Genomic DNA, 27,916 nt, shown 5'->3' with positions numbered 1-27,916 from the left:
ATTTACCATGCTTTCCCCCTCTCTCATTAGTTTCACTTTATTTCCTTGCTTCTGTCACCTAGATTAATCTTTTCTCCTTCCTTCTTCTTCTTTATGTATGTTTGCTTTTTTTAAAAAATTAGAGATCAATATTTAGCAATCAGATTTCCCATAAAATGCTGAATTTCCCACCTTGCAGGAAAGTTGGCCTATATGGCTCAGGCCTGTGTTCCCGCATGGCTGTGGTCTGTGAGAACTGCCCCCTTTAGACAGACACTCCCAGCACTTCAACCCACCCTGAGGTGGCCATTTGCTGGGAGCTGTTGCCTTCCTGTCCCTGCTTACTCATTTATAAGACCTGCTCTGCCCCAGTTAGCACTGCTATTTGTGACTGTCTTTTAGCTGAAGTGTTCAGTTGATTGACATTTGTTATATTAGCCGATATATTTTAATATACATTTGCTGGAGTCTTTCATGCTGTTTGTCCTATAATCCCTGAATGATAGCACTCATCTTGAGCTTACTAAATCCCAAAGTGATCAATACCTTTATCTTCCTCTGAGCAGCACCTTTCCCATTTATACCTCCAATCCCTATGCTAGTTTTTGAGTATTTTAAGTCTGTGTTCTTTTAAATTTATTTTATTCTTTTTTGGGGGGGAGGGTACTGGGGATTGAACTCAGAGGTACTCAATCACTGAGTCCCATCCCTATTTTGTATTTCATTTAGAGACAAGGTCTCACTGAGTTGTTTAGTGCCTGGCAGTTGCTGAGGCTGACTTGGAACTCACAGATTTCCTGGCTTAGCCTCCTGAGCTGCTGGGATTACAGGTGTGCAACACGGTGCCCGGTTCCTCTTATTCTTTTAGAGTCACTGTGTACATTCATTTACCTATGTTTTTACCACTTCTTGTTTTTTTACTTTTTTTCTAGTATCTCAGAATCACTTATCTTTCTATGTCATAGAAATTACTCCGTCAACTCCTCTTATATGTCTTACATCTGTGGTCAATTTCCTTTTGTCCGAAAGGCATTTTTTTAGAATTTCTTTTATGACGATCTGCTGATGGCAAATTTATGTGGCTTTATTTGTTTGCACATGTCTCATTTGAGAGTTCTTTTTCTTTTTTCTTTCCTTCTACTACCTTAGAAGTTACACTCTATTTCTTATCCTCTCACCTACTTCCTCATCCCCCCATTATAATATGCATGCTTAGCTTTTTAAAAAAATTAAGTTATTCAAAATTGCCATTCCCCTATAAAATAGTACAAAGAATTTGTAATATTTTACATAATTGTCCTTCCATATTATTGCTGTAAATATTTTAGTTTCAAATTTATAACTCCTCTCCCTGTTCATTTGATGAAGTTTTTTAAGTACAGGTATTTATAAATTTATTAACACAATTATTATCTTCTTGCCTTGTTGTTGTTTATCTTTTCTTTTTCTCAGTTTACTTTATACTGAAATACATTATTATTGTTTGGTATTTCTTTCAAGAAGGGTCTGGAAATTGGATATCCTCCTCTTTTTTGTATGAATATATTTTTATTTCACTCCCATGTTTTGGGCAATATTTTAGTTAGATATAGAATATTAGTTTGACAGTTATGTTCTTATGCCATTTTGAATATGTTATTCTTTAATCTTCTGGCTTCTGTATTATTGATGACAAATAAACTGCCAATCTGACTACCATTATTAGGTTGTTAATTTATCATTTTATCTCTGGTGGTTTTTATGACTTTCTATTTGACTTTAATGTTCTGCAGTTTCTTAAACATGTGTGTGTGTGTGTGTGTGTGTTTTAAATCTTGCTTGGAATTTGCAATTTTTTAGCTCAAGGACACATGTATTACTTTATTTCTGCTGAATTATTAGCTTTATCATTTCAATATTGCCTCTCTCACAATTTCTTTTTCCTTTCTCCCAGAACTCCATTTATTTTTTACAACTCCACATTTTTATTTGTGCATTATAAGTATACATAATGGTGGGATTCATTGTTACATATTTGTAAGTGCACAGATATAACAATATAACTTGGCCAATATCATTTCCCAGTATCTCCCCTTTCCCTCTCCTGTTTCCTCCCTCCTGGTCTTCTTCCTCTACTGATCTCCCTTCTAATTTTATGAGATCCTTTCATATACCTTTCTTTTCCTTTTGCCTCACTAGCTTCTACATAAGAGAAAACATAGAACCGTTGACTTTCAGAGATTGGCGTGTTTCACTTGACATAATGTTCTAAAGTTCCATCCATTTTCCTGAAGATGACTAAATAAAACTTCACTGTAGCCGAATAAAACTCCTTTTTGTATATGTAACACATTTTCTTTACCCATTCATCTATTAACAGATACCTAGGCTAGTTTCGTAGTTTGGCTGATGTGAATTGTGTTGCTATAAACAAAGGTGTGCATGTATTGCTATAGTAAGCTGACTTTAATTCTTTAGAATAAATACTGAGGAGTGGTATAGCTGGGTCATATGGTGGTTCCATTCCTAGTCTTTTGAGGAACCTCTCCATACAGATTTCCATAGTGGTTGCACTAATTACAATACCAACAGCGGTATAAAAGTGCTCGAACTCCATTTAAATGTTTTACTTTCTTTCTTTTTTTTCTTTTTTTTTTTTAAGGAGAGAGAGAGAGAGAGAGAGAGAGATTGATTTTTAATATTTATTTTTTAGTTTTCGGTGGACATAACATCTTTATTGTATTTTTATGTGGTGCTGAGGATCGAACCCAGCGCCTCATGCATGCTAGGTGACCACTCTACCACTGAGCCACATCCACAGCCCAAAAAATGTTTTACTTTCTTGATTTAATTCCATGTCTTATAACTTCTCTTTGATATTTTCTCTTTTTTCTCTGTTCCATTCAGAATAGTTTTGCAAATCCATCTTTCACAGTAATAATTCTTTTTTCAGCATAACTAGGATTTGATTTACTGTATTTTTTTCATTTTTTATTTCAAATCTGTCCTTTATTTTTTCATAGAGGATGGTTCTTTCATTATTTTTTCCTTCTTTTATTAAAAAATACTTTAAAACATAGTTTATAGAACCTATCAAGTTATTCTATTACCATGGGTTCTTGAGTGCTAATTCTTCATGATGTATAGCTAGCTTCTCCTTCTGAATGGTTTGGTTCTTTGGTTTGATCAGCAAAGAGTTTACTGTGGGGGAGGCTTGTGTCCTAAGTTATGAAAATATTTCTATCTAGCAATTTGAGTTTGGTTCTGCAGAATTTTCCCTGATTCTGGGAACACTTTAATAGTGTTTTGTGGTTCAAGTTTTATTGGCTCAGATTTATTGCAGAATCTAAGCAATGTGAGTTGGGGCAATACACTTGTGCATGGCACAGGCTTGGTGTTGTTTTTTTTATCCTTTTTTTTCTTTAGGTATATATTTTTTCACCCCAAGAAGATCAGAATGCAGACTTACTTGCCTTCCCTAATCTACTTAGGGGACAATGGTACTTTTTCTAGTCTTTTTTTTTTTCCCCACATAGATGAAGGTTTTCAAATGTCTGGCTTTTATAAAAAAGAACAGTTACGTTGTATAAGTCTATATGGTACATTCCTATCATGGTCACATTGGGTTATATTTTATATATGTTTGAAACTGAAGGGGTATTTGAGTGAGTTCAGTTCAACATTCACACACTCTTTATTATAGACTCTCATGTTTCTGGCTTTGTTATAGATCTAGGGTACAAAAATAAGCAACACAAAATCTTTACCCCCTCCATAGTTTACATTCTCAAAGGAAAGACAAAACAGAAAACAAAGAGAAATACTGTAAAATCAAATGGAGCTATGAAGAAAGTTAAAGCAAGATAAGTGAGGACAAAGAGGAACAGGTCAGATGAATGTGCTTTGTGGAGGACAGCAAGGGACCTTTGATCAGAGGCTTATGTAATGTGATGAAGAGTCATGCTGATATCTGGGATTTCCATTTGGGTAATCTGAGAAGCAGATGTCAAGACAGGATTATCTATGCAAGAGATCTATTAAGGCAACTCCTGTAAGACCAGAGGCCAGTGCAGAATGAAAATATGGGGCTCCTTATTGCAAATTAAAAAGAAAAAAGAAAAAGAATTTCAAGATGGCTATAGCAGAGCATTCAAGTGCAATCATTTTGAGTACTCTGACTGTAAGGGAAAAAAGAGAAGGGAGCTGGTGGGACCCTGGGAAGCTCATCAGATTGTGATGCAAGTTTGATCCCAGGTGAAGAAGCAATGGGATAAACGCAGAGTGGAAACATCCTAGAGTGCTGTGTCATTCTGAGAGAGTTTGGTGAGGCTGCTGGGGGGTCTTTGAGCTGAAGCCATGTGTCATGTGAGTTTTCATCTCCTAGGAACAGGATTGCCTTGGTACCCCTGCTTTTCTCGGGGACTCATTAGGAGTAGTCAGTGGGAAGCATGGCTTTGGCACAAACTCAAGAGAAGGATTTCAAAGCAAGACAGTTGTAGCTAACTCCTGGACAATTATTCTCCCTGTAAGCTGAATGTCTATAAGACATTGTCATGGCAGCTGCACTGGGTGGAAGAATTTCTCTATTTAGGGAGAGGGAACGACAATTGCAAAGTCTCTTGTTATGAGTTGAATTATGTTTCTCGTCCAAAATTCACATATTGAAGTTCTTACCTCCTTTGAATATGACATTATTTGGAAATAGGATCCTTACAGGTATAATTCATTAAGTTGAGGTCCTATTGGAGTAGGCAAGATCTCTAACACCAAATGACTACTCTCTTCACAAAAAGGGAAAATTTGAGGTACACATGCACACCAGAATATCAGATGAAAATGAAGGTGCAGATTGGGGTGGTGAATTTGCAAGCCAAGAAGTACTGGAGATAGCCAGAAAACTACCAGAAGCAAGGAGAGAGGGATTGGGCAGATCCTTACCTGGCACTCTTCAGAGAACATGGCAATGCAATGCCAGTACCTTGATTTCAGATTTCTGTTCTCCAAAACAGATAATACATTTCTATTTTTTAAGTCACCCAGTTTTAGATATTGTGTTACAGACATCCTTGCAAATTAATAGTCCTGAGGTTATAGCAGCTTCGGTGTGTTGTAGAAACTTCAGGAGGCCAGTATGGATGGAGCAGGTGAGTGAGAGAAAAATTGTAGGGGAAGAAGTATCCAAGGGCCAGTTCTGTACATTATGGCTTTGTGAACCAACATGGCGACTTTGGTTTTTATTCTTAGTGTGATGGGAAGCTGTTACAGGGTTCCGAGAGAGTAGTGGCCTGATTCACTTATATTTTTAAAGTCCTACTCTGGCTATTGTCTAGAAATAGATTGAAGAGGAGCAGAAGTAGGAGCAGGGCAACCAGTCTGGTCCGTGGCAACTGTAAAGAAAGAGAGAATGGTGGCTTAGGTGAGAAGTGTTTTATATTATAATAGAGCAACTAGGCAACTAGAATCTTTTTCTGACATGGGAACACTGGGTAAAGAGCTTGTCCGGATTTTACAGGAATGGAAATATAGGTATCTGTCATATTTTAGAAGTCTCATGTTGTTTTGCTACTTGTTTTGCATTTTCATGGACTTCTTTCCATCTCAAGTCAGATACTGACCTCAGAGTGTTTTGAGGGCTACACAGTATTGTTTGTGTGAATGTATCACTCTGGAACTAGTTCCTTCTGAATGGACTTTTGGGTCATTTTCTTTTCATGTGCATGATTGTAAAAAATGATGCTTAAACAACCTTATTATTTCTCTATTGCTTCATAACAAAATATCCCCCTACTAACTAAATGGCTTAAAAACAAATTATTATCTCATAGTTATAAAAGACTAACTTTGTCAAAATGAGCAAACGAGAGTAAAAATAGTCCAGCAAGAAAAATTCACAGTCCCTTATAACCTGATGTTTGAAGTGTTCCCCATTCCTTTTGCTGTATTCCATTCATTAGAAGTAAGTCACTAGTTTTAGCCCTCACCAAAGCAGCAACAGCATGGACACCGGCAGGCAGAGGTCATTGGGAGCCATCTTAGAAATCTTTTACCACAGTAACCCAATTTGTTTGTGATAGATTATTAAAGGTGGGTTTGCATATTTAAAATTTAATTTCTAGTACTAGATTTATTTCCAAAAACTTTGCACCAGATTTCAAAATTCATCTTAATGGGGTTATTTGCCACTGCCAGAAGGGAAGAGGTTGTAGATCCTCAAGAGACTTTGCCAGATTTTGTCAGAATGTCTCTTCCCTTCCTGGCTTTCTTCTTATCCACCATCTGAAATTTCCTAGAACAGGAAATAACTATGTGTCTCATCACAAATGATACAAATGTTCTAACCAGCAGGCTCCTGCAATCCCTGTCATCATGGTAACCGGTTAAGGGTATGATGACCTGGGTTGTGCCATTAAAAACTGCCATTGCCTTTACTTGTTTGCTGGCAAGGGTAAGGTTTATTTTGCCAATCTTAGTAAGAGGGATGAAAAAAATAAGCTTGGGCCCTCGATGTCTAGGGAAGATCCACTTGAATCATTTCTTCTACATCTTCAGAATTCAGGTTCTTCTAGTAGGACTTGGAACAATGAGATTTTATTTCATTGTTAGTCTGAAAGTTCTTTTATATAAAAGGGCCCTCATATTTACCATGATGGTTGGCAGAAATGTAAATTATTGTAAGAATTACTTCGTCTCCTCCTCACACAATTTGAGGTGGCTTTAGAAAACTAAACACATCTGAAGCTATAAAAATGAAATAATTAGTGTTCCAAGTGCGTGTGTGTCTTAGTTCAGTCTATAATGAAGTATAATAAACTGAGTGGCTTATAAACAACAGGTATTTATTTCTCACAGTTCTGTTGTTTGGGTGTCCAAGATCAGGATCCCAGCATGTTTGAGTTCTGGTGTGGACCCTCTTGAGGGCTTGAGAACTCTCAATGTCCCTTTTATAAGAAAGCTAATTCTATTCATGAAGGTGGAGCCCATCTGACCTAATTACGTCCCCCCAAAGCCCCAACTCCAAATATCACCAAATTGGGGGTTAGAATTTCAGTGTATAGATTTTGGAGGACATAATCATTCAGTCCATGGCCCTCTGTCTGCTATTAGGTTACATGCCCCATTGAAAGCTTAGATTGTCCTGGTAACTTTCCTAAGGAAATCCAAGGTACCTTCCTGTTATGAGCAAAGTTGGGTGGGATGTGGATCTAGGGGGAAATACATGACCTATGATGAGCCTGGAGGAGGTCTTGATGGGGTCTATCATCAACATTCACTGTTTGTGCTAGCCTTAGGTGGAGAGGAACTGGGATTTTCCCCACCCTCTGTCTCTCCCTTCCTGTGTTGCCCCCCACAAAAGGGCCAGGTGGATTAGCTTAGGGACCTAGCCTTGGGGGCTGCAGCTCCATCTCCTCTTGTGATTCCTGCTTGGAAAGCTGGGCACCTTGGAAGTCAGGACCCTCCTGTGAGCTTGGTGCCCTGGGAGCTAGGCTTTCCAAACCTGGAGTGACTCCTCCTTCCATGTCCCAGCATGACCCCATCCTCCCCCTTGTGCCTTCTGCAGACAACCTGGCAGGTTGTGCTCACATTTCACAAGATTACTCTGCTAGATGAGAAAAACGTGTACTTTATTCAGGACAACAAGCTCAGTCCTGTGGATTGCGTTCCCTGCAAAAATGAGAATCCAAGTGTAGAGGCCTTTCAAAGCTGAAATAAATCAGAGCTCCTTGGCTAAACTGCCTTATTCTGTCAGGTTTTGTCTTTTTCTAGAAGCTGCTCAATGTTAGGACAAATTAGAGGAGACCAACTGAGGACCAGTTCATTGTATAAGCACATAAAATCTTTAGAATCTTGGAACAGGTATCTGTTGTTTAAAATACAAATGTTTGTAAGGTTTGCATTTTACATGTACTAAAGTGTTTTTTTAGATTTCTTTTTTATATGACATTCTTAGTTGTCTTTGTGGAACTCTGTATTTTTCAGTTTTCACTTATATTAGGCTTTTGAATTTTTTTTAAGTAACTAAAGTTGGTGGAAGAAATGCTTATGGTTATCAGAGTTTTTATAGAATTGTACACCACCCACCATGTTTTTTTCAAAAGGAATTTGCTTTTCTTTTTCTTTCTTTTTTTCTTTCCGTAGAATACAGTACAATTTAAAGGTAATAGAGAAAGAGCTGTTACCAAACACCTGTTTGGGTCTCTTGCTGGACAGATACTATTTTCCTAGGAATAGTGAGTAAATATTTCTCTTTCCTCTTTTTTCTTGCAAATAGAGGACTCTCTAATGGGGGCTTACTCATCAGGACTTATTGATGAATGTAGACTCTTAAATGAATAAGAAGTCAGTGGATGTGGTTTCCTGGACTCTGCTTGGACCAAAAATAAAGCAAGTCCTCCCCGCAGGGATTTGGCTCAGCCCAGTGCCTGCAAGGGCAGTTGTTTTCCATGGGTTTGCCTAAGCGGGCATTTCTCCTGGCAAAAGTTCGTAAGGGCTTTGGAGATTTTTGAGGGCTTTTTCTCCCCTCATGTAGGTTTTATTGTTTTAGTGTGGGAAAAAAGAAAGAAAACCACCCAAAGAATAAAGCAGGAAAACAAATACAGCACCCCCAAATGAGTGAAGAAAATCACATCCATCATGCTTTTGTGAGGCAACAGTTTCCATACAAGTTGGTTTAGTAACTATGAGAAGTTTTTCTCTTTGATTTTTGGTTCCTTCTATTTTTAACATTTTTTGGCAAGTCTACACATTGTGGTTACATAAGAAAATCAGAATTAAGATACTTGGTATTAAAAAAGCATCCGTTAACTCAGGAGGAGTTTCTCTGGCACTGCTAGGAGAGCTTGGATTCACAACAAAATAATAGGCCTAAGTATCCAGTCAACACAAGCTTTCTAGCCAGGCTCCCGTGAAGACCCTGGAGCAGCCTCCTGACCTGTACTCCACCCTGGGGAAAGGCAGATCTGCTCAGTGGCTGGATGAGGAGCCAGTGCCTTAGGCCTGACAGGGGATAGTTCTGCTGTTTCTCTCTCTCTGAAGGGGTCAAATGGGTCACACTCTTCAATAATCAGTGGCAGTTATTAAATGCCTACTATGTATTAGGTCTGATGATGATAACCCATTCTCGCCTACTGTCCTGTTTGAACACCACTACAGTGTTGCAAGGGACAGTCCACTAAGAGTGTCTTCTGTGACAGGGAAGGAGGAAAGGAGGAAGCCTATGGGATCTGCTTTAAGAAATTCCCTGCCCACAAGGAGGGGCACATATATATCTGAATACATTTAAGACAGCATTTTGGTAATGATAAGAATTGAAGCTAATGTTTATAATCATATACTTACCTTATGCCTTGACCAGTGCTTTATTTGGATAATGTCATTTAACTCTGACCAAAGCACTATGAGGTAGATCATCATTTTATTATCTCCATTTTACAGAAGAGGAAAATAAAATGTAGTGATGTGATATGATAAGATCAATAACGCAGCAGATGTGAAAATGGCAAACCTGGGAGTCAAACTCAGGCAGTTTGATCTCAGACTCATTTATCCTTAACCACCAGACTGTAAGATTCAAGGACCAACAGACAGAACACAGGGGAAGCCATCCTCTCCACGGGTGGTGTAGCTGGCAGAGGAGGGTCACCTCTATCCCCAGTGTAGTTCAGGTTAGTCTTCCAAGGACTTTTTCTGTCGTTCTTATTGCAGGAAATTCAGTTCTTCAGATGACCACATTTCTATCATGCCCATTCTGTTGGGCAAATAACTTTGGGTCCAGTGACCCCTGAATATGCCAGAGCAGGTGTAGCCGACTCCCTGGCTCAGAGTTCTGAAATATTAGAGTGCATCTGAGCCAACACATTCAAAGGTGAGGGCTGGGACCCAATAGCCTACATTTTAAACATGTAACTCAAGTGATCTTGGTCTTCCTTCATTTCTGAGGGTTCCCAGGAGACCCAGTGGCAATTCTATAGTCAGTCAGTAGACAGATGGCTCAGGATGAATAGGAGTTTTTTGGTTTTTGTTTTAAATTCAGCAGCCACCATTCTACTAGAGTCCTGAGGACTTTGAGGTCAAAAGAAGAAAAGTGAAAGAGAAAAAGGATAAATGGGAGGCAGTGCTGGGGAAAGAGTATAGGAAGAGTCAAACCCATAAATATTTGCTAAGAAGCAAGAGATCAAAATGAGTGCAATACGAGTAAGCAGAAACAAAGGCAGGTTAGGGAAGGGTCAGGAGGGAAAGGAAGGAGTGGGCTGAACCTCCACCCAAGGGGCACTCGGTGTTTGAACCTGCTTTGATGGACTCACAGTGACTGACAGATGGGTGTGTGGGCTCTGTCATAGCTGGGAGTGAGGCATGAGAATAGCAAATGGTTCAAACTGTTTTGATACAAAGGAAAGGTAACAGATTCAGAGCTCTGGAACAAAGCAGAGACAACAGCTGCTTCCTAACAGTGTGGTAAGGAAAGGTCACTTGAAGGAGGCACCAATTGAGGGTTCCCAGGAGACCCAGTGGCAATTGGGCCTGGAAAGCCAGTGGAGGATCATGGTGAGTGGCAGGCTGGGGAAAGGGCAGGGGGAGAGGTTTTGACACTGACAAGCACAGTGGGCATTAGGGATCTTCTGAATTGTCTGATAAAGTCAAACCTGCAGGTTCTCTAAGGTGTAAGTGACTTGGGAATGGGATAGACTCTCCCAACTTCACTAAAGAAGAGAGGATGTTGGTCTAATTTTATAAATTTAGTAAACCTGTGTAAAACTTTGTTGAGGGGAAATATTAGAGTTATGTTTCTTTTTTAAAAAAAACACCAGGGGCTTAAAAAACCTGCCTACCTAAAGAGAAGTCAAGTTGGGGTAGTTTCCAAGGGCAGTAAAGCATCTATCTGCCTTGCTCAAGTGTTCAGGAGAGCCGTTGCCCAGTGGGAAGAACATTGGCATGGAGATTCACTTTCAGCCCAGGCCTTTTCTAACTGTGGGCTTAAAAAACTCACTCCACTTTTCTGGGCATTAGGTGTGTTTGGTTTTGTTTTTAACAAAATAAGAGGTTGAATTGAATTAAGTGATGCTTCAAGAGTTCTTTCTGCTGTGAAATCTTATCAGCAACGATTTTGCTGTCAGATTTCCCCAGCAGACACATAAAGATGTTTAGAAGGTCAGAGCATGAGGAGAACTGGTGCATGGTATTTTGTAGGGTTACAAACTGTAAAGAGACAGTGGGACTGGGGTGGACGCATCAGCAGAGACAGCTTGGGAAAGGGTAACTGAAAAGTAGAGTTTTTTTTTTTTTTTTTTTTAACTATACAGTATGTCTTATGTTGCTTTGTTTATTTACTTATTTATTTTTGTTGGTGCATTATAATTATACATAATGATGGAATTTAGTTCCATATTTATATCTACGGTACAAAGTAGAGTTTGCCCTAAAGGAAATATGTTACCTTTTTCTTTTTATATTAGGGAAAAAAATCTTTAAGCTAATTCATTTCTTCTCCATTATTTTTTCCTTCAAAGTATATTTTTAAAACTTATTTTTAAACAAAGTACGCAGGTAAAAGTCTTTGTAGCACCATGCAAAGGTCTATACAAAGGATTCATCCTGAGTTTTTAAACATTCTTTTAAGGTTGGGCATGCTTCCAAAGGAGCTGTCTTTTCACTGAATGCTGCAAAAGGAAAATATGCCAGCTGTTTACACTGGCCTGGGAAACAGCATGTCCAGTAGCTGTGGTGGTTGTTTGAGTCCAGTAGCTATTTTCTGAGAATGTTTCTTATGTAGATCATGTCTCATCATGATTATGGAGGTAAGGTACTTTCAACAGGAGGAAGCACTGTTTATCTGTGTTGTATTTGATTAGCAGTCATTTTTATTTTATTTTTTTTATTGGTTGTTCAAAACATTACAGAGCTCTTGACATATCATATTTCATACATTAGATTCAAGTTGGTTATGAACTCCCAATTTTACCCCAAATACTAATAGGGCATTATGTAAAAATTAGCAGTCATTTAGATGAACATTTTAACCACAAAGGTTCTTGACCTTCTGTTCCTGTCAGTCCTGCCTTAGTTCCTAGTGCTGCAATGAAGTCTACTCACAGACCGTTGAAGGGACTAGCCATGTGGGCACAAGAACACAGTGTAGTGTGAGGTCATGGGGTTTGCATGTCAGAGATGCATGCAAGATACAGAAGGCACAGGACTGAGATGATTTGCTATTTCCTCCTTTGTTCTCTACCTCCTCCCTCCTACCATGGGTTGAAATTGAACCAGGAAGAAGTTTGATGAAATTGAAACTGGGCAAGGGAGAAGCCTTATCTGGGTGGCTGGAAAGTTTTTAAATTCCTTGTAGAGCACACTTCTGATATCATATGTCCTGGATGGTAGCCACATACGGGAACAGGGGACTGCCAGGCCAAAGCTCACTCTCAGATATGAGGTGCTCTGTTTTAAGTAGTCTCACTCTTTGTGCCAGCAGTTGGGCAGCATCTGGGCTAAATGCACCCTATGACTGGAGTCTCTCCCAGGCCTTCCTAGTGTGTAGCCTCAGACCTTCTGCAGTGAATGAGTTATGTCTTGAGCAGGGTTCTTTAAGAACTGCTGTCACAAGTCTCTGTAACAACAACAACAACAACAACAAAGCCCCCAGACAGCTAACTTTTTACTGCTTTGCACTGGCAAGCCAGTCTGCACAATCTCTTACAGGGTTTCCAAGAGGGATGCCGAAAAAACAAGTATTATTCCTCTTCTATAAATAGCTTTAAGAAGTTGATTAAAACAAAACCACAAAAACAAACATTGACTTTACTTCTTCTAGAAGCCAGAATGGAGGATATAGCCATAGGTCTGTAGCAAATGGGTCTGTTAACTCTAACCCCAAAATGTACCCACCTTTTTTTTTCCCATTCAGTACTGGAGAACTCAGGCCTCCTCCATTCACAGGGATAGGAAATTGAGGAAGCAGCAAATAGCATACTACTCTCATAGGAAAAAAGGGAAGGCTAAACCACTTGAGCATGTTCAAGTTCTTCTTGAATTTATCAGTTAGATAAATTAGTTCCTTTTCTTCTCCTGGGACAACATTAGTGAAAGGACAAAGATAATCCAGTACTGTGCTTAGGAAAACTCTTCCTCATAAAGATCAGGCGTGGGGAAATGATGCTTCACTCATACAGATTCCGAGATATTGTACATTGTGAGGCTCAGGTGCTAAGGTCTTGTGGGGAAGAAGTCAAAGATTAGACCTAATAATGATGGTTGGGAATCCCCATTGTTCATGAAGCCTGAAACCCGATAATATGAGAAATATGGATCAATAAACTTAATACTTGATGTTTGCCTGTCTTTAGTTATATTACCTCACTTGTCCCCCAAATATACTGTTGGTAGTAATGCCTCATTTAGCCACCTAGCCTTAGGGGGAATGAGTTGATGGCCAGACCATGGACTTAAGCCCACGTATTGTGGCTCTAAAGGTAGGATATTTTCTAGTCTCTAAGGTGGGCACAGGGTTTGCCATTGCTCCTTTGACTCATTTTTATTTCAAACTTTTTGTTTTACTTGTGAATATCTTTCCAAGGGTAGAGCTGATAGCATCATTAATTACTTGTCTTAGTTTTTATCTGTTTTATTTCTTTTTTGGGGAAAATACTGGGGATTGATCTCAGGGACACTCAACCACTGAGCCACATCCCCAACCCTTATTTGTATTTTATTTAGAGATAGGGTCTTACTGAGTTGCTTAGCACCTTGCTGTTATTGAAGTTGACTTTGAACTTGAGGTCCTCCTGCCCCAGCCTCCAGAATCACTGGGGATTATAGGTATGTGCCACAGTTCCTATTTGCATCTAGACAGTGTGAAAAGCTCTGAGGTAGATACTCGTGGCTGGTCTGTTCTCTCTGAGAGTTTCTAAGGATGTAGCCTTAATCCTCCAGCAAGATCTCTATATTCCTGGTAACTTTGTAAATAGTTTAAAAAGTTATTCCTCATATTAGAATACAGAGATTATATCTGGAGTATAACCTAATGTGTATGCTAACAGTAGAGCATTTTAAACTTTAGCATGACAAGATTTGGTGCTTCGTTCTGAAAAGCATTGAGGAATTAGTGTGAGAACTTGAGAGATATAATTTGGTATGGTATATCCAAATTCATGAAATAATGCATCTACACTAGATTTTATTACATGCAGAAAAAAATACTGGAATGCCCTAAATGATTTATAAATGCTGGGGAATGCTGACTTACCATCAGATCACTAAGATTAATATTAGTTCTCTTTGGTACCAGTCACCATACCAACCACATAGTTGTTTTCCATTTACCAAGTGTTTTTACAGGCCTGATCTCTATTAGTTTTCACAACAACCTTGAGACATAAGCATCACTATCTTGAAAGAAGACAAAATTGAGGATAGTAAAGGGTGTTTGGTCCAAAAATGTTACCAATTGAAGTCATTGTCAGGATTTGAATTCAAGTCTTCTGACTCCAGACCACAAAAGTTCAAGAAAGATGTCTTCTGACATAGGGCTATGTCTGTTTTGCCCCTGTTTCCTTCCCTGACCCCCTTAGATGTGTCCCAGAACTTCTCTGGTCCTATCTTTTTTTGAATCATCCAACTGTCTAAAGAGGCAGTGTGAAGAGGTTTGGAGTCAGCTGAGCTATTAACTGCTTCTATGACCTAGAACAAAGTTTTTATCTTACTGTCAGTTGAAGTGTAAAATAGGGATAATAATACCTATGCATAACATTGTGAAGACTGAAATAAATAGCAAGTCCTCAATAAATGTCAGTTTATACTGTTACTATTATATAATTAGGTTGAATAGAATTTTAAGCATCCTAAGATAGAATCTGAGTAGCTGTTTGGTTTCTCGAGAATCTGATTTTCTGTTAAAACTTTCACAATCATGAAATCCAAATGATGAAGATGGGATAGCAACATTCCCCCCTCCCCCAGTACCTATGTGCCAAACATTTTACATATAACCTCTTGAATTCTCATAGCAACCCTGCAGAAGCTGTGTTTGTGGTCACTGGGCTTGATTGGCTCTAAGTTTTGCTTGTGATTAGTGTCAATTTTAACCATCCCTGATTCCTGAAAGCTTAAAATTGTACACTTTTGAAAACTATAACTCTATTTTCCAATTTCCAATCTGCCAGCCCATTTTGGCTTCTTCATCTCCGTGAAAAGTTCTCTCAGTGTGTCACACATAAGCTCCCCTAGAGCCAGGGATAAAAAATTTCCAGCCTCTGTGTCCCAAATTCACTCAGAATGCTAAGGGTAAATCAGTCTGTTGACGGTTATAGGAGCCAATTTCCTTGAATTCAAACATTTTTCCTTTAAAGTAAAACTTTTCCAAGAATGTTTGGTCATACCCTATCTCAAAGAAACAAGAAAGAAAATGTTAATTGACAATGACCTTTTTCCTGGTATTGGTTGATCTGTCTTAATTCTTTATTTCAGTTGTTATATTAGCATTGTCTCTAGTTCCCTACTCATCTACCTTTCTCCTACCTCACCTGACATAGATATTATGTTTCTCAAATCATGGTTTTTTTTTTTTTAACCACAAAAATGAATATTTTCAAACAAAAGATCAAAAGATCGGGAAATAATATCACAAATTTCTATTGAATTGAAGAAGTGTTTTACCTTTTCTCTTGTTCCTTTTAAAATGTTGATAAAATTATTAAAATGTCTATTATAAAGATTAAATGGGTCAACTGAGCTCTTATAATAATTTTGCCTTCACTATCTATTTTTAAAACTGTGGTAAGGTTAGATCAATCCTATCCCAAGTTTGGGCCAAAGATTCTCCGTTGTCCTTATTGCATGCAAACCAAGCCAGTCTGTACTGGTATCTAAAAAGCCTTTAAGAGAACATTTATTTTCTTTTTTTAAGAAAAAGAAAAAAAATCTTAAAAGGTATTTCTTTCTTTTATGGATTGTGAGTATGTGGTGTCATTAAAACACACCAAGTAAATTCCTCTCTTTCCTTATCTTCCGCCCTTTCTACTCTTGCTACTGAAGATCCTTATATGGTTTGTATATGAGACATTCCCCCAAAAGCTCCTGGGTTAATGTAAGAATATTCAGAAGTGAAGTGATTAGATCATGAGAGCTGTAACCTAATCAGTCCATCCTAATTTAAGTATCTAAAAAGTTACCACTAACTGGGTGGTAACTATTGGCAGGTGGGTCATGGCTGAAGGGGGTGGGTCACTGGGAATATACCCTGAAAGGGTTCATTTTCCCTGAGGTCTCTTACTTTTCATCACTCTTTGCTTCCTGGCCATCATGAATGGAGCAGCTTCCCTCTATCACACCCTTCCACCATGATGTTCTGCCTCAGCTTGGGCCCAGAGCAATGGAGTCAGCCCACCATGGACTGAACCTCTGAAACCATGGGCCACAGTAACCTTTTTTTCTTTTAAATTGTTCTAGTCAGGTATTTTGGCCACTGTGATGAAAATCTGACTAACACAAAAATTGGTATCAAGAGTGGGATCATTGCCATGACTAACCTGACTCTGTGGTTCAGCAGCCTTTGGATCTGGTTTGTAGAAACAGTTTAGAAAAGTTTGGAAATGCAGGCTGGGGAAGCCTTAGAATGTGGTTAGCGGAGTTTAGTGGGCAATTCTACTTGGGGCTTAAATGACTAGAATGCTGATAGGAATGCTGACAGTAAAGATTGTGCTCATTGTGAGGTTTCAGAGGGGAATGAGGATTCTATTATGAATTGGACTAGAAGACATTTGTGTTGTTTTCTAGGAAAATAATTGTCTATATTTTGACCATGTGCTGCAACTTTGTGTGAGGCCAAAGGTGATGGACTAATTAATCTAATGGAGAAAATTTCAAGGCAGTACATTATTCAGTCAGTGTCATGAGTATTGCTAACAGCTTTTAGTCAGGTTTACTGGAATAATTGGGAGCAGAAAGCAGAGGAGAATTTTAAAATTGCAGTTTGGCCAGAAAAATAGTGCCTGTAAAACTGATGACAAGGGAAGGTTTATTGTTGAAGATGTTACCACCACTAAAGAGAAGTCAAGTACTTTGCACAGAAATAATAGAAAAGATGACTTGAGGCTCAAGGGTTTAAAAGCAAAAACTCCTTTAAGAGACCATGGGGTGGGGTGGGGTTGTGGCTCAGCTGTAGAGTGCTCGCCTAGCATGTGCAAGGCACTGGGTTCAATTCTCAGCAATATGTCTATATCTATATCTATATATTGAAATCAGCTAGTAAGGGGTCTTAGGGAGTTGTTTCCCCTTGTTCAGTCACCTACGCACTCAGAGGCCACTTTAGCCATGATGCCATGAGGCCTAACTATTGGGGCAGCTGAGTTCAGTCCTTGGTGCTAGCCACATGGTGCTGATTCTGCAGGGATGCAGAAGGTTGGAGTTAAGGAGTCATGGAGGTTTCCTTGGAGATTTCAGTGGCAGGCCTGGAAAGCCAGACAAAGTATAGCAAAATCGGAGTCCCTGGGGGTGCTCCCCAGGTGGGATGCATGAAGCTGTGAATGTGAAGCCAAAACTGGAATGGAGACTCTAGGAATTAAAAGATGCCAGTAATGTGGACTGTCTTCTGAGAAAAGATGCTGGCTATGGAAAGAGCCAGGCTGAGAAAGGTCATGAATGCTGGGCCAAAGGAGCAGGGCTGCTTAGGTCTTACAGGCATGTGACCTAAATGCTGTATGCAGAGTTACAGGACCCATTTGCCTGGCTGGGTTTTGATTTTGTTTTGGTTCTATCCCTTCCTTTCATGCCCCTATTCTCCCTTTTGGAATGGAAATGTTTACTCTGTGCCATGACATACTGTATGCATGTAACTTGCTTTTGATCATTACAAAGGCTCACAGCCAAAAGTTTGCCTTGAGTCTCAGATGAGACTTTGGAATTAGAATTTTGGGAAACACTGGAACTATTAAGACTGTGGAACTCTTGGAGATCAACTAAATGCCTTTTGCATTGTGAGGTAGACATGAACTTCTGGGGACTAGGGGCAGAATGTTACAGTTTGGATATGAGGTGTCCCTCAAAAGTCCTAGGTTAATGAAAGAATATTAAAAAATGAAATGATTAGTTTATGAGACCTGTAGCCTAATCAGTCCTTCCTAGTTTAAGTGAACTAACTAGGCAGTAACAGGCCAGTGGGGTGTGGCTAGAAGAGGTGGGTCACTGTGTACATGCCCTCGAAGGGTTCCTCTTCCCTGCAGCCCCTTCCCTTCTCTCTGCCTCCTGGCCACCATGAGTGGAGCAGCTTCCCTTCATGACACCCTCCACCGTGATATTCTGCCTTGGGCCCAGAGCAATGGAGTTGGCCTGCCATGGACTGAACCTCTAAAACTGAGCAAAAATAAATTTTTCCTCCTCTAAATTGTTCTGGTCTGGCGTTTTGGTCATAGCAATGCAGATGTGAATAACAGTCCTCCTCTGGTGATGTTTCTGAATCTAGGACATGGTAAATTATTATGAGTCTTTGCCAAAACTACCTATGCCTTCACCCATTTCTGCTATTGCTGTTGCAGTAGCATGTAAGTGGCATGCAATATTTTCATTTTTGGAATACTTACTCATACTTTTAATGCTAGAATGTTTGCATTCATCGCAAATAAAGAAGCAGATGAGACAGCAAGCATGCAACTCAGTTGGGTATTGAAGAGCTAGAAGATGATGGGGAGTGAGGGTCAAGATTCACACTTGTGTAGGGTTGCACCTGTTCCTCCTAACTTCGTCTGTGTTTAGAAATAACATGGGTATTTTGAAACTCTGAAATTGTGCATGTCTTTAAAGATTCACGTGAGGCAGCCCTGTTTCCCCCAACTGATTTAACAAAGTGCAACGATGCAGCAGCTCTAAGTTGAGGAGGTGGGTTAGTTGGGGGAAAAGAAAGTAAAACTGCTTATCAGACAGGAATCTTCTTCAATTTGGGGGTTGTCTCGTCAGCAAATATAGCATCTACTGAGATTAGGAGATAAAACAGTGCACAAGGGTGGACAGAATGGCAGCGTTAGGCACATCCTTTAAGAAGAGCATGGGGTAGTCAGATGATGTTCATTTTATTCGCACACACACAACTCTAAAATAAAAACTTAATCTACTTTAATTCGATATTTGAGGTGTAGGAGGAAAGTTCCAAGGACTATTCTAGCCATAAAGAGAAAAAAGAGGGGGAGGATGAGAAATCACAGTTGTCATTCTTTGGTTCTGAAGAACAAGAATTTTAGATAACATAGAGGAAAGGAGTAGTCCCTTTGAAAGGGAGATGGACTTGTTCCTTCAGGGGGTGGGCATGTAGCTGCAGAGCAGCCCAGAAGTTTGCATATCCAGACTCAGTGAGTTGGCCGTGAGCTTCAGGTTGAAGTAGAATCATCAAATAACTATACACAGGAGGTCTGATTTGGTTTCACTTTTGTGGTTTCACTTTAATGTAAAGTATTCTTTATCCACTGTCTTTTATTAATTCATTCAGCAAATATTCAGTGAAATTGGTTCTGTGCCAGCATTGTTCCTGCTCCTGGGGGCTCTGATCACAAAGATGGCATTGTACCTTCTTTGTGTAGGGTGTTTCTGGGGCTTTTATTTATTCTCACAGTACTGGGGATTGAACCCAGGAGCTGTACCACTGAGCTATACCCTCAGCCCTTATTATTTTGAAACAGTCTTTGCTAAGTTATCCAGGTTGGACTTGAACTTGTGGTTCTCCTGCCTCAACCTCCCAAGTCCCTGAGATTACAAAGTCATGCACCACTGCACTGGCTGGGGAATTTCTCTTATGATCTTCTTGTAGTGAATTGCTGTGCCAGCTGGTCCTTCCCCACAGATGAGATTTTGAACTTTTTTTCCTCCACCATGGGTCAACTTTGGTCCCTGTTGTTCCTGGTCCTTTTTACCCTTTCTGCTCCACCAAGGTGTCTCAGAGGTGGTCACAGCTGGAGAAGATGGAGTTCTCCGGAGTGAGTGGGAGTTGTTTCATTTCTTCCTTATCCTTGGCAAGGACTCCGATTTTCAGCTAATGAGGCAGAAGACATCAATAGGAAAAGAAAAATAAGAACTTATGTTGCCAACGTTGCTTAGTTACCTCATCAACATTCCCTTGTAGCCTGGCTGAATTCTCTCGGCATATTTTGTAGTGCATTATACTTTATCGCTAAAATTGACCTATTAAGCATAAAATATGGAGAATGCATGGAGCTTCTGTCAGTTTTATGTTGTTTATTTGGACTTCCGTTTTCTCTTTCCTAAGACCTTACTTCTTGTTGTCTTTTTCATTCCTAAACTAAGTAATAAGCCCAGAGAGTCATGCTGGTGGTATCCATGGTATCCACTCTAGTGCATTAAGATTATAGCATTAAAAAGCAAAATCTCAGCTTCACCTCAACTCTAGACACAAAATTATGAACTCTTCATAGACAGGACCCAAATATTAATTAATTAACCCTGTGTCCTTAGTGCTTAACCCTGGCAAATAAAAGGTCTTTAGTAGATGTTTATTGTTTGAATGAGCAATTAGTTTCAAATATTTCTTGAGAATCAGCCTTTTAATAGGTACTATTCCTAACAAAATTTGCTTAGATTTTGTACCCAGGGTGCAAAACTTAGAACTTTTCATTTTCTTTCTGGACACTAGACAAGGACAGAGAATAATCACTGTGTTGTTGCTAGTGCTACATTTTACTGAGCCCAAGAAACTTCTACACATGCGACTGCAGTAGCAGCAGCTGCTTCCCATCTGGCATTATGAAAAGGTATACACTGGGGACTTCTAGGTGCTGGGTGCTGTGCTATCCAAATCGATCCAGATCAAAAAACGGGGTCATTGTCACCATCTGCCAAGGCAGTTGTATTCACAACAGTGAGTCTCTCTTCACCCCTTCCCACCAATTATATGCACATTCAACTGAAGAGTTGAAGCAAACTGTCAGCAAAACAACTGAAAGTTTATTTGTTTATTCCAGCCAGGCATCCCTCCAACCGCAGGCTTCTCAAAGCATATTCTTCTAAGACTTTGTTAAAGTGCACATTTAGATCTACTAGGTCTGGGGTGCAGCCTGAGAGTGCATTTCTAACAAAATCCTTTAGTTAGGTCAGGCCTTGATACTTAAAGTGTCATCCATGGACCAATAGATTTGGCATCACCTGGGAGCTTGTTAGAAATGTGGACTTTTAGCTGCCATCCAGACCAGTTGAATCAGAACCTTCATTTTAACAGGAGTCTCACATTAACATGTGACAAACATTGCTCTAACCATTTAGTTAGCTGACAGAATCAGTCACAGATAGGGACCCAGTTGGGATAGGGGATGGAAAGTAAGGCCAGGAGTGCTCGCTGTTCCCTTTTTCATTTCAAACTCTACGCCTGACACTTAGCACAAGATACAAATGATGCCTCTTTGTTCAGTCATTTGGTGGCATGATGAATCTATTCTTACCCATCCTGATTGCTGTTGTCTTTAAGCATGGGGGCCCACCTGACCAACCATTTCCCTAAGAACTTCCTTGTAGAGGAAAAGGTTTCCCCAGAAGAGACAACCTCATGACCAGCCACATCAGAATGATTCACAGGTTCAATCCAGCACTAGGAGATCAGAGCTTCTATGTGCTCATCTATAAAATAGGGATGATGATACTGCCCATTCTGGTTTCCCTTATAGCCTTATTTGTGAGGAAATTGAAAACAGGAGCAGGAACTTTGAAAACATAAGGTTCATGAGGTGAAAACTGCTTTAGTGAGAAACCTTCATGTGTGTTTCAGTGACAGGGATATGGGTTCAAAATTTAGCCTTACCATCTCATAACCTTGTGATTCCTAGCAATTATTCCATCTAGTTGAACCTCAATTTAAAAAAAAAAAATGGTCATAACTTCAACCATATAATGTGTGGGGAGGATCAGGAATGTTAGTGATATATGTGGAATTTAATAAATGGTGGCCAAGAGCTACAGTTAAGAGACTTAGCTGGGAAATAAGCCTTCAAAGATGTCTTTTCCCCCAAGGAAGCCTGTTAAATGGAGACAAAATGAGAAGGTCATTTTAAAGCTGGTTAAGTTTTGGGTAAATACCCATCCAGTTCAAGAGACTGATATCTTGAAGTTTGTTTTTTAAGTATGTCTAGAAGAAAAAAATCTCTAAATTTCAAACAAGATTTAACATTAAAAAAAATATATTTCTGAGTACCAGCCACTGAAAGATTTTGAGGATTTGCCATGATTATTCTGTCCCATTCACATGCTCCTATCTGAGGTGACAAATAGACTTTGTGGTGTGCACGAGAACCTGGCACATGTAATGGTGTCCACACAAGTGGACACTCCAGGCAGAATCATATAAAGCCATGAAAGAAGATGCTCTGAGGGCCGTGGGAATGGATGGTACCCTCATTATCAGAATAAGAGAACAGCCAGTCCTCTTTACTGGAGACGTTGGAAAGGCAGCTGCTGGGTTGTGACTGCTTCACTCTCAGCAATTAAGCATTGGAGACATAGAGGGACTATTGTCTTTTTTTTTTTAAATCTTCACCATTCTCTCTCTATCTTCCCAACCTCTAGCTCACCCTTTTATTTTGGAAATGCCCTTTTAAGACCCTCCATTTTTCTCAGGCCTGTTTTCAAGCAGGCTAAGCTTTTGGGAAGTTATTCTTTTGGGCTGAGATTGCCCCTTCCTTTCCCTAGAGTCCACAGCACTTTCCCTGGAGTGTGATTTTACAGACTGCCTCAGGCAGTGAGCCTTGTGACCTGCTTTTCCACATGGATCTCTTTGTTGGGGGAGGCACTGAATGCTCAATGACTTTGAGAAGGAGAGAAAAGAACCACCTCCCAGATAGGGTATTTCAGTGAAAACCTTCTTAGCAAGATGGCAGGGTGGGGAGAGAGGAAGTGAGCAGGCAGAGAGAGCTGCAGGGAGCCACTCAGCAGTCTGGCCAGCAGTTCTGAGCAAAGAGCAGCATCTGTAGGAGGGAATGGAGATTTCTCAGGAATATTTTTTTGCCTTAATAACTTAAGATCAAATGCATCTCCAAGCCACGTTTGATTATGGGACAACAGAATCCATTCCAGGTGGGAATAAAGCAGTTCAGTGGGATTGTGCTTCAAGTCCTTTTAAATAGATTCCATGATGGGCTCTTCTGAATCTGTTAAGAGTATGACCTGTGGGTGGGAGCTCTCACCTCCAGCACTTTAAACTAGTAGTCTTTGGGGGGAATGTGTGAATAAAAGGTAAAAAGAGATAAAGCTCTGGCTAAAGGGAGATTCATGAACCAGCAGGTTGAAGGCAGGTTGAAAGATATCAATTTACATGGAAAAATGAGAATTCATACCCCATTTGAATCAAATGTATGATATGTCAAGATCTTTGTATTGTCATGAGCAACTAATAAAAAAAAAGATAGATATCACTTTTTATAAAATCAGATCACATGGAAAGAGCATTTCCTAGGGGTCAATGAAAGAATTTCAATCCCAACTCTGTCCTCTACTAGTTGTAGAACCTCGTTAGGCAAGTAATTTTATTTCTTAGAGATCCAGGAAGAAGAATACCTGCTCTAAATTTATTGTAGCTGCTATAAATCGATAAACTTCACTTAATTTTTTGAGGGTCAAATGAGACAATTGGAGAAGAGAACCTTGAATACTTAAAAGTTGTTCCATCCAATATGGTAGCCAGTAGCCACATGTGCCTGTTTACATTTAAACTAATTAAGATGCAGTAAAAAGTAACACAGCCACAATCCAATTACTCATTAGACACATGTGACTATTGGCTATACCGTATTGCACAAATATATATATATATATGTGTGTGTGTGTGTAACATTTGCACACTATCATTGAAAGTTCTATTGGACAACTCTGTGGCAAAGTGCTAGCAAGGCTATGATATTAAGAATATAAAAAAGTGGCATATTGTAGGGGTGACATCCTGTCATAATTAAGAATTGTTGGAGAAAAACAAAATTCACTCAAGTTAGCTGAATTAAAATAAGGGATTTATTTGACTAATGTAGGAAAAACAAATGGATCCCAAAGGCAGGAAGCACAGCTAAGCTTCAAGAGGATTTAGAACCACTTCCTAGATTATTTGAGACTAAAGAAACCACTTTTCCTTTCTCATTGTCTGTCTCCTTTTTCTCTTCTCCCTAAGTCCTTTTGATCTTTCATTTTCTCTGAGAGTTAATAACTATTTCTCTCACCACCTCCTCCCCCTCTTCCTTCCTTCTCTTCTCTGTTTTCTTCCTCTTTGGTTTACAGTTCATCTTTCTCAACTTCACTACACATGGTCCAAATAGGGCTCAACCAGACCCAGTTTTCATTACCTTTCATGAATCATATCCAACACAAGTTGGAATTTGGAATTTGTAATTTGATTCCAAATTCCCTGGAGAGAAATTCTGATTAGCCAGCTAGGTGAGATACCCACTCCTGCTCTGATCATCTCTTCCTGGAAAAGGAGGAGTAATGATATACTTACTCAGGAGGGGCAATGGAGGAAGCTCTGAAAAGGAGACTATAAAGGTCATTGGCCCACACACTTGCCCTTGCTACCTTAGAGAGGCCCATTGAGCTGTGATCACCCAGAGAAGAGCCAGTAGAGATTTGACAAAGGTGGAGAAGGAAGAAAGTGATGCCTTTTCTTCTATAGTCATTTGTATGGTTCACTGCACCAGTGCAGATTTACAGGTTTAACTTCCTGTCTATATACCTAAATAGAAGCCCCACAGCCTGGAAATGGAGCCTAAGCCTCTGTTCATTCATCGGTTCTTCCTTCCTTCCCTCCTTCTCTCCCCCTTCCTTCCTCCTTTCTTTCTTTCTCTCTTTCCAGGGATTGAACCCAGGGATGCTTAATCAATGAGCCACATACCCAGCCCTTTTTATTTTTAATTTTGAGACAGCGTCTCACTTACTTGCTTAGGGCCTTGCTAAGTTGCTGAGGCTGGCTTTGAACTCGTGATTCTCCTGCCTCAGCCTCCTGAGTCACTGGAATTACGGATGTGTACCAACATGCCCTGCTCTGTCATTTCTTAAATGCAAACAGACCACTCACAAATTCCCTTCTCTTCTGCCTTTAGGAAGGAACATGAAGTTCCCTTGGATATCACTGAAGAAGAAGATGGGAGGGGCCATTTAAGAGAGATTATAAGTTGGAGGCTGCAAGGCTGGGGCCAGAAGGCTGGCAGTGGAAAACGCTGTTGAGCTGTGATCTCTCACTGAAAAGTTCCAAGTGCCTTTTTGCTTCCTGTAAAAGAAAGGAAGAGAAGGAGGAAACCATGTCTATAGCCCTGAAGCAGGTGTTCAACAAGGACAAGACCTTTCGGCCCAAGAGAAAATTTGAACCCGGCACGCAGAGGTTTGAGCTGCACAAGCGGGCTCAGGCGTCCCTCAACTCAGGCGTGGACCTGAAGGCAGCCGTGCAGCTGCCTAGTGGAGAAGACCAGAATGACTGGGTGGCGGTGCATGTGGTGGACTTCTTCAATCGTATCAACCTCATCTATGGCACCATCTGTGAATTCTGTACCGAGCAGACCTGCCCTGTGATGTCAGGGGGCCCCAAATATGAGTATCGGTGGCAGGATGACCTTAAGTATAAGAAACCAACTGCATTGCCAGCTCCCCAGTACATGAACCTTCTTATGGATTGGATCGAGGTCCAGATCAATAATGAGGATATATTTCCAACATGTGTGGGTAAGTCCACGACCAGCTTCTCAGGCTTTATTTGTTTATTTTTTTGATATTATCCCCACACAAGCTCAAAAAGTGTGCAGAACGGGATTCTCCCTAGCTGCCTGTGATGCTGGACAATACCCATGGCAGTATTTCCCCCAATTCTATTTTTATCTTTTCTTTTTTTCTGATTGGAGATTGAACCCAGGGGCACTGAGTCATATCCCCAGCCCTTTTTAGCTTTGGTTTTGAGATAGGGTCTCACTAAGTTGCATAGGGCCTCACTAAATTGCTGAAGATGGCCTTGAACTTGTGATCCTTCTGCCTCAGCCTCTCAAGTCACTGGGATTACGGCACTCACCATGATGCCCAGCTTCTCAAATTCTATCAGTCATATACCTGTAATTTTTTTTTCTCCATACCTAAGAACCTTATTGAAATTTTAAAAAATCATTTATGAAGCACTGACGATTATTTTGTGGCCCCCAGAACATTGATCCAATGTTAGATTTGATCTTGTTGGCTTTCTTAGGACTAGACTCCACACTTACCCAGTTATTTTGGTAAGATTTTTGTTTCTTAATTGATTGACTACTTAAGGTTAAATTGACTCTGGTGCATTACTGGCAATATTTATCTTTTAGGATTAATAAGCTCCAGTGTGGGAATCCATGAATTTGTTTGGGGAGCAAACAAATAGGGGTTCACATTTTGGGGAAATGAAGATCCTGGCATTCTGCTCCTTCTCCTATCATAACTTATTAATTCCAAGCTGCACTGTTAACTCCAACCCTTGCATAGCTGCTGGACCTGCCAGAACTCTTGAAATGCAAATGCTTTGGTTTGTTTTGTACTATAAGCCATGAAACTTAAGAGGAAGGACCAAACCTTCTCTGTCTCTTGTATTTCTTTCTGCTGTGGAACATTGGTGGGCTAAATTTAAAATTCATTGTTTTATTCCTGGGGCTCAACAGGAATGAACAATACTCTACTTCCATTATCATATCTGCAGTGCCTAGTACAGTGTCCTGAAGCCTGTGGGGGCTCTCAGGAAATATTTCTGGAATGATTGAATAAATATTGTGCTATTAGAAAGCCTTCTTGAAAAGCTCTGAGATGACTGAGGCATTTTTTTAAAAAGTATTTGAAGCATACTGTTGAAATCACTTTTAGATGGGGGGTGTCCCCATGAGGCATGTGGAAAGTTGAGAAGGGCCACATGGAAGTAATTAAGTTTATACCAAAAAAAAAATGTATATAAATTGATTGGTGTCGTATGGTACATCTTGAAATATTCAGCACACAAACCAATTTGTCAGAATCCTGTTGCTGTGGCTTTTCCAATTCCCTCTTTATCTCTTGTCTCTCGTAAGCAGGAAGGAGGTGGACTGTATGGTAGTGTGCATAGAGGCACAGAAGGTAGGTTAAAAAAAAAAAAAAAACTCCTCTGGGCACCTGGGAGGGATGGGAATTCCTCAGGCTCTTGTCTTTTTGCACTTTCATTGACTGCCAGAGGCTACTTACAGTGCTGGGAGGAATTTTCCTCTTCCAGAAAACTTAGAAACAATGGGCAAAGCTCTGAGCAGAACATATGATAAAAATAAAGATAGATAAATGTGCACAAAGATACCTCCTCTTTGGTCCTTCCCCTGTGCCTGCTCCTGGATACTTTGAACTCTGGGCACTCCTTCTCCCTGGCAGCTGTGGTTACCAGATAGCATTGCGGAACAGGAATTGCAATGAAGAGCCATGTGTGTTACTTGAGAGCAAAGCAGCTTCTGGCTGTCTGCTTGGAAAACAGGGCATCATAGGAGGTTTTAGACTTCGGAGGAAATGGGTGGATGCCTCCATGTCCCCCAGAGTCACTGACTTTGCTTTCTTTTTCTAGACATTTCCTTATTCAGTATGCTCAGGGAACAAGTTGACTCCTCTGTTTCAGTTCTGTCCAGTCCGTGGTCCATAGCACACTGGTATTCTGAGAGCTTTTACTATGATTCGCCCACCCCACCCCCATGGAAAAATACATCTGGGAAATACTGAGTGAAATTGATTTCTTTACCACAGGACTTTTAATATGCCACTGTGCATTATAAATTTCCAAGAAGAGAATACTTTAGAATGTGGTATTTCCTAATTTGACCCAGTATCTTTATTTTAAAAAACAGAAGAAAGATTGTCATCACCTTTTCGGAAACATTAAGCTATATAAGTTAGAGTCATCAAATTTTTATTATGTCAGAATTACTTGGGCCTTCTGTTCAAAATACAAATTCTTGATCCTTCCCTTTAACAACTGAATCAGAAT

The 27,916-nt window shown here is 39.9% G+C and overlaps 1 protein-coding gene across 2 annotated transcripts in view; it reads left to right on the top strand.

Moving 5' to 3' along the window:
* Mob3b (MOB kinase activator 3B) overlaps positions 1 to 27,916 on the top strand; it is a 189,624-nt gene that overhangs the window by 41,939 nt on the left and 119,769 nt on the right. For both annotated transcript variants that reach the window (XM_071600677.1, XM_027931133.2), the window contains exon 2: positions 25,017 to 25,632. In XM_071600677.1, coding sequence (XP_071456778.1) covers positions 25,215 to 25,632 — 418 coding nt within the window. In that variant the 5' untranslated portion in view covers positions 25,017 to 25,214. The remainder of the gene's footprint in view (positions 1 to 25,016; positions 25,633 to 27,916) is intronic.

This window comes from Marmota flaviventris, chromosome 13 (assembly GCF_047511675.1).
Source record: "Marmota flaviventris isolate mMarFla1 chromosome 13, mMarFla1.hap1, whole genome shotgun sequence".
Lineage (NCBI taxonomy): Eukaryota > Metazoa > Chordata > Mammalia > Rodentia > Sciuridae > Marmota > Marmota flaviventris.
The sequence above is the reverse complement of the archived record's forward strand: the minus strand, read 5'-3'. Positions and strand labels throughout refer to the sequence as shown.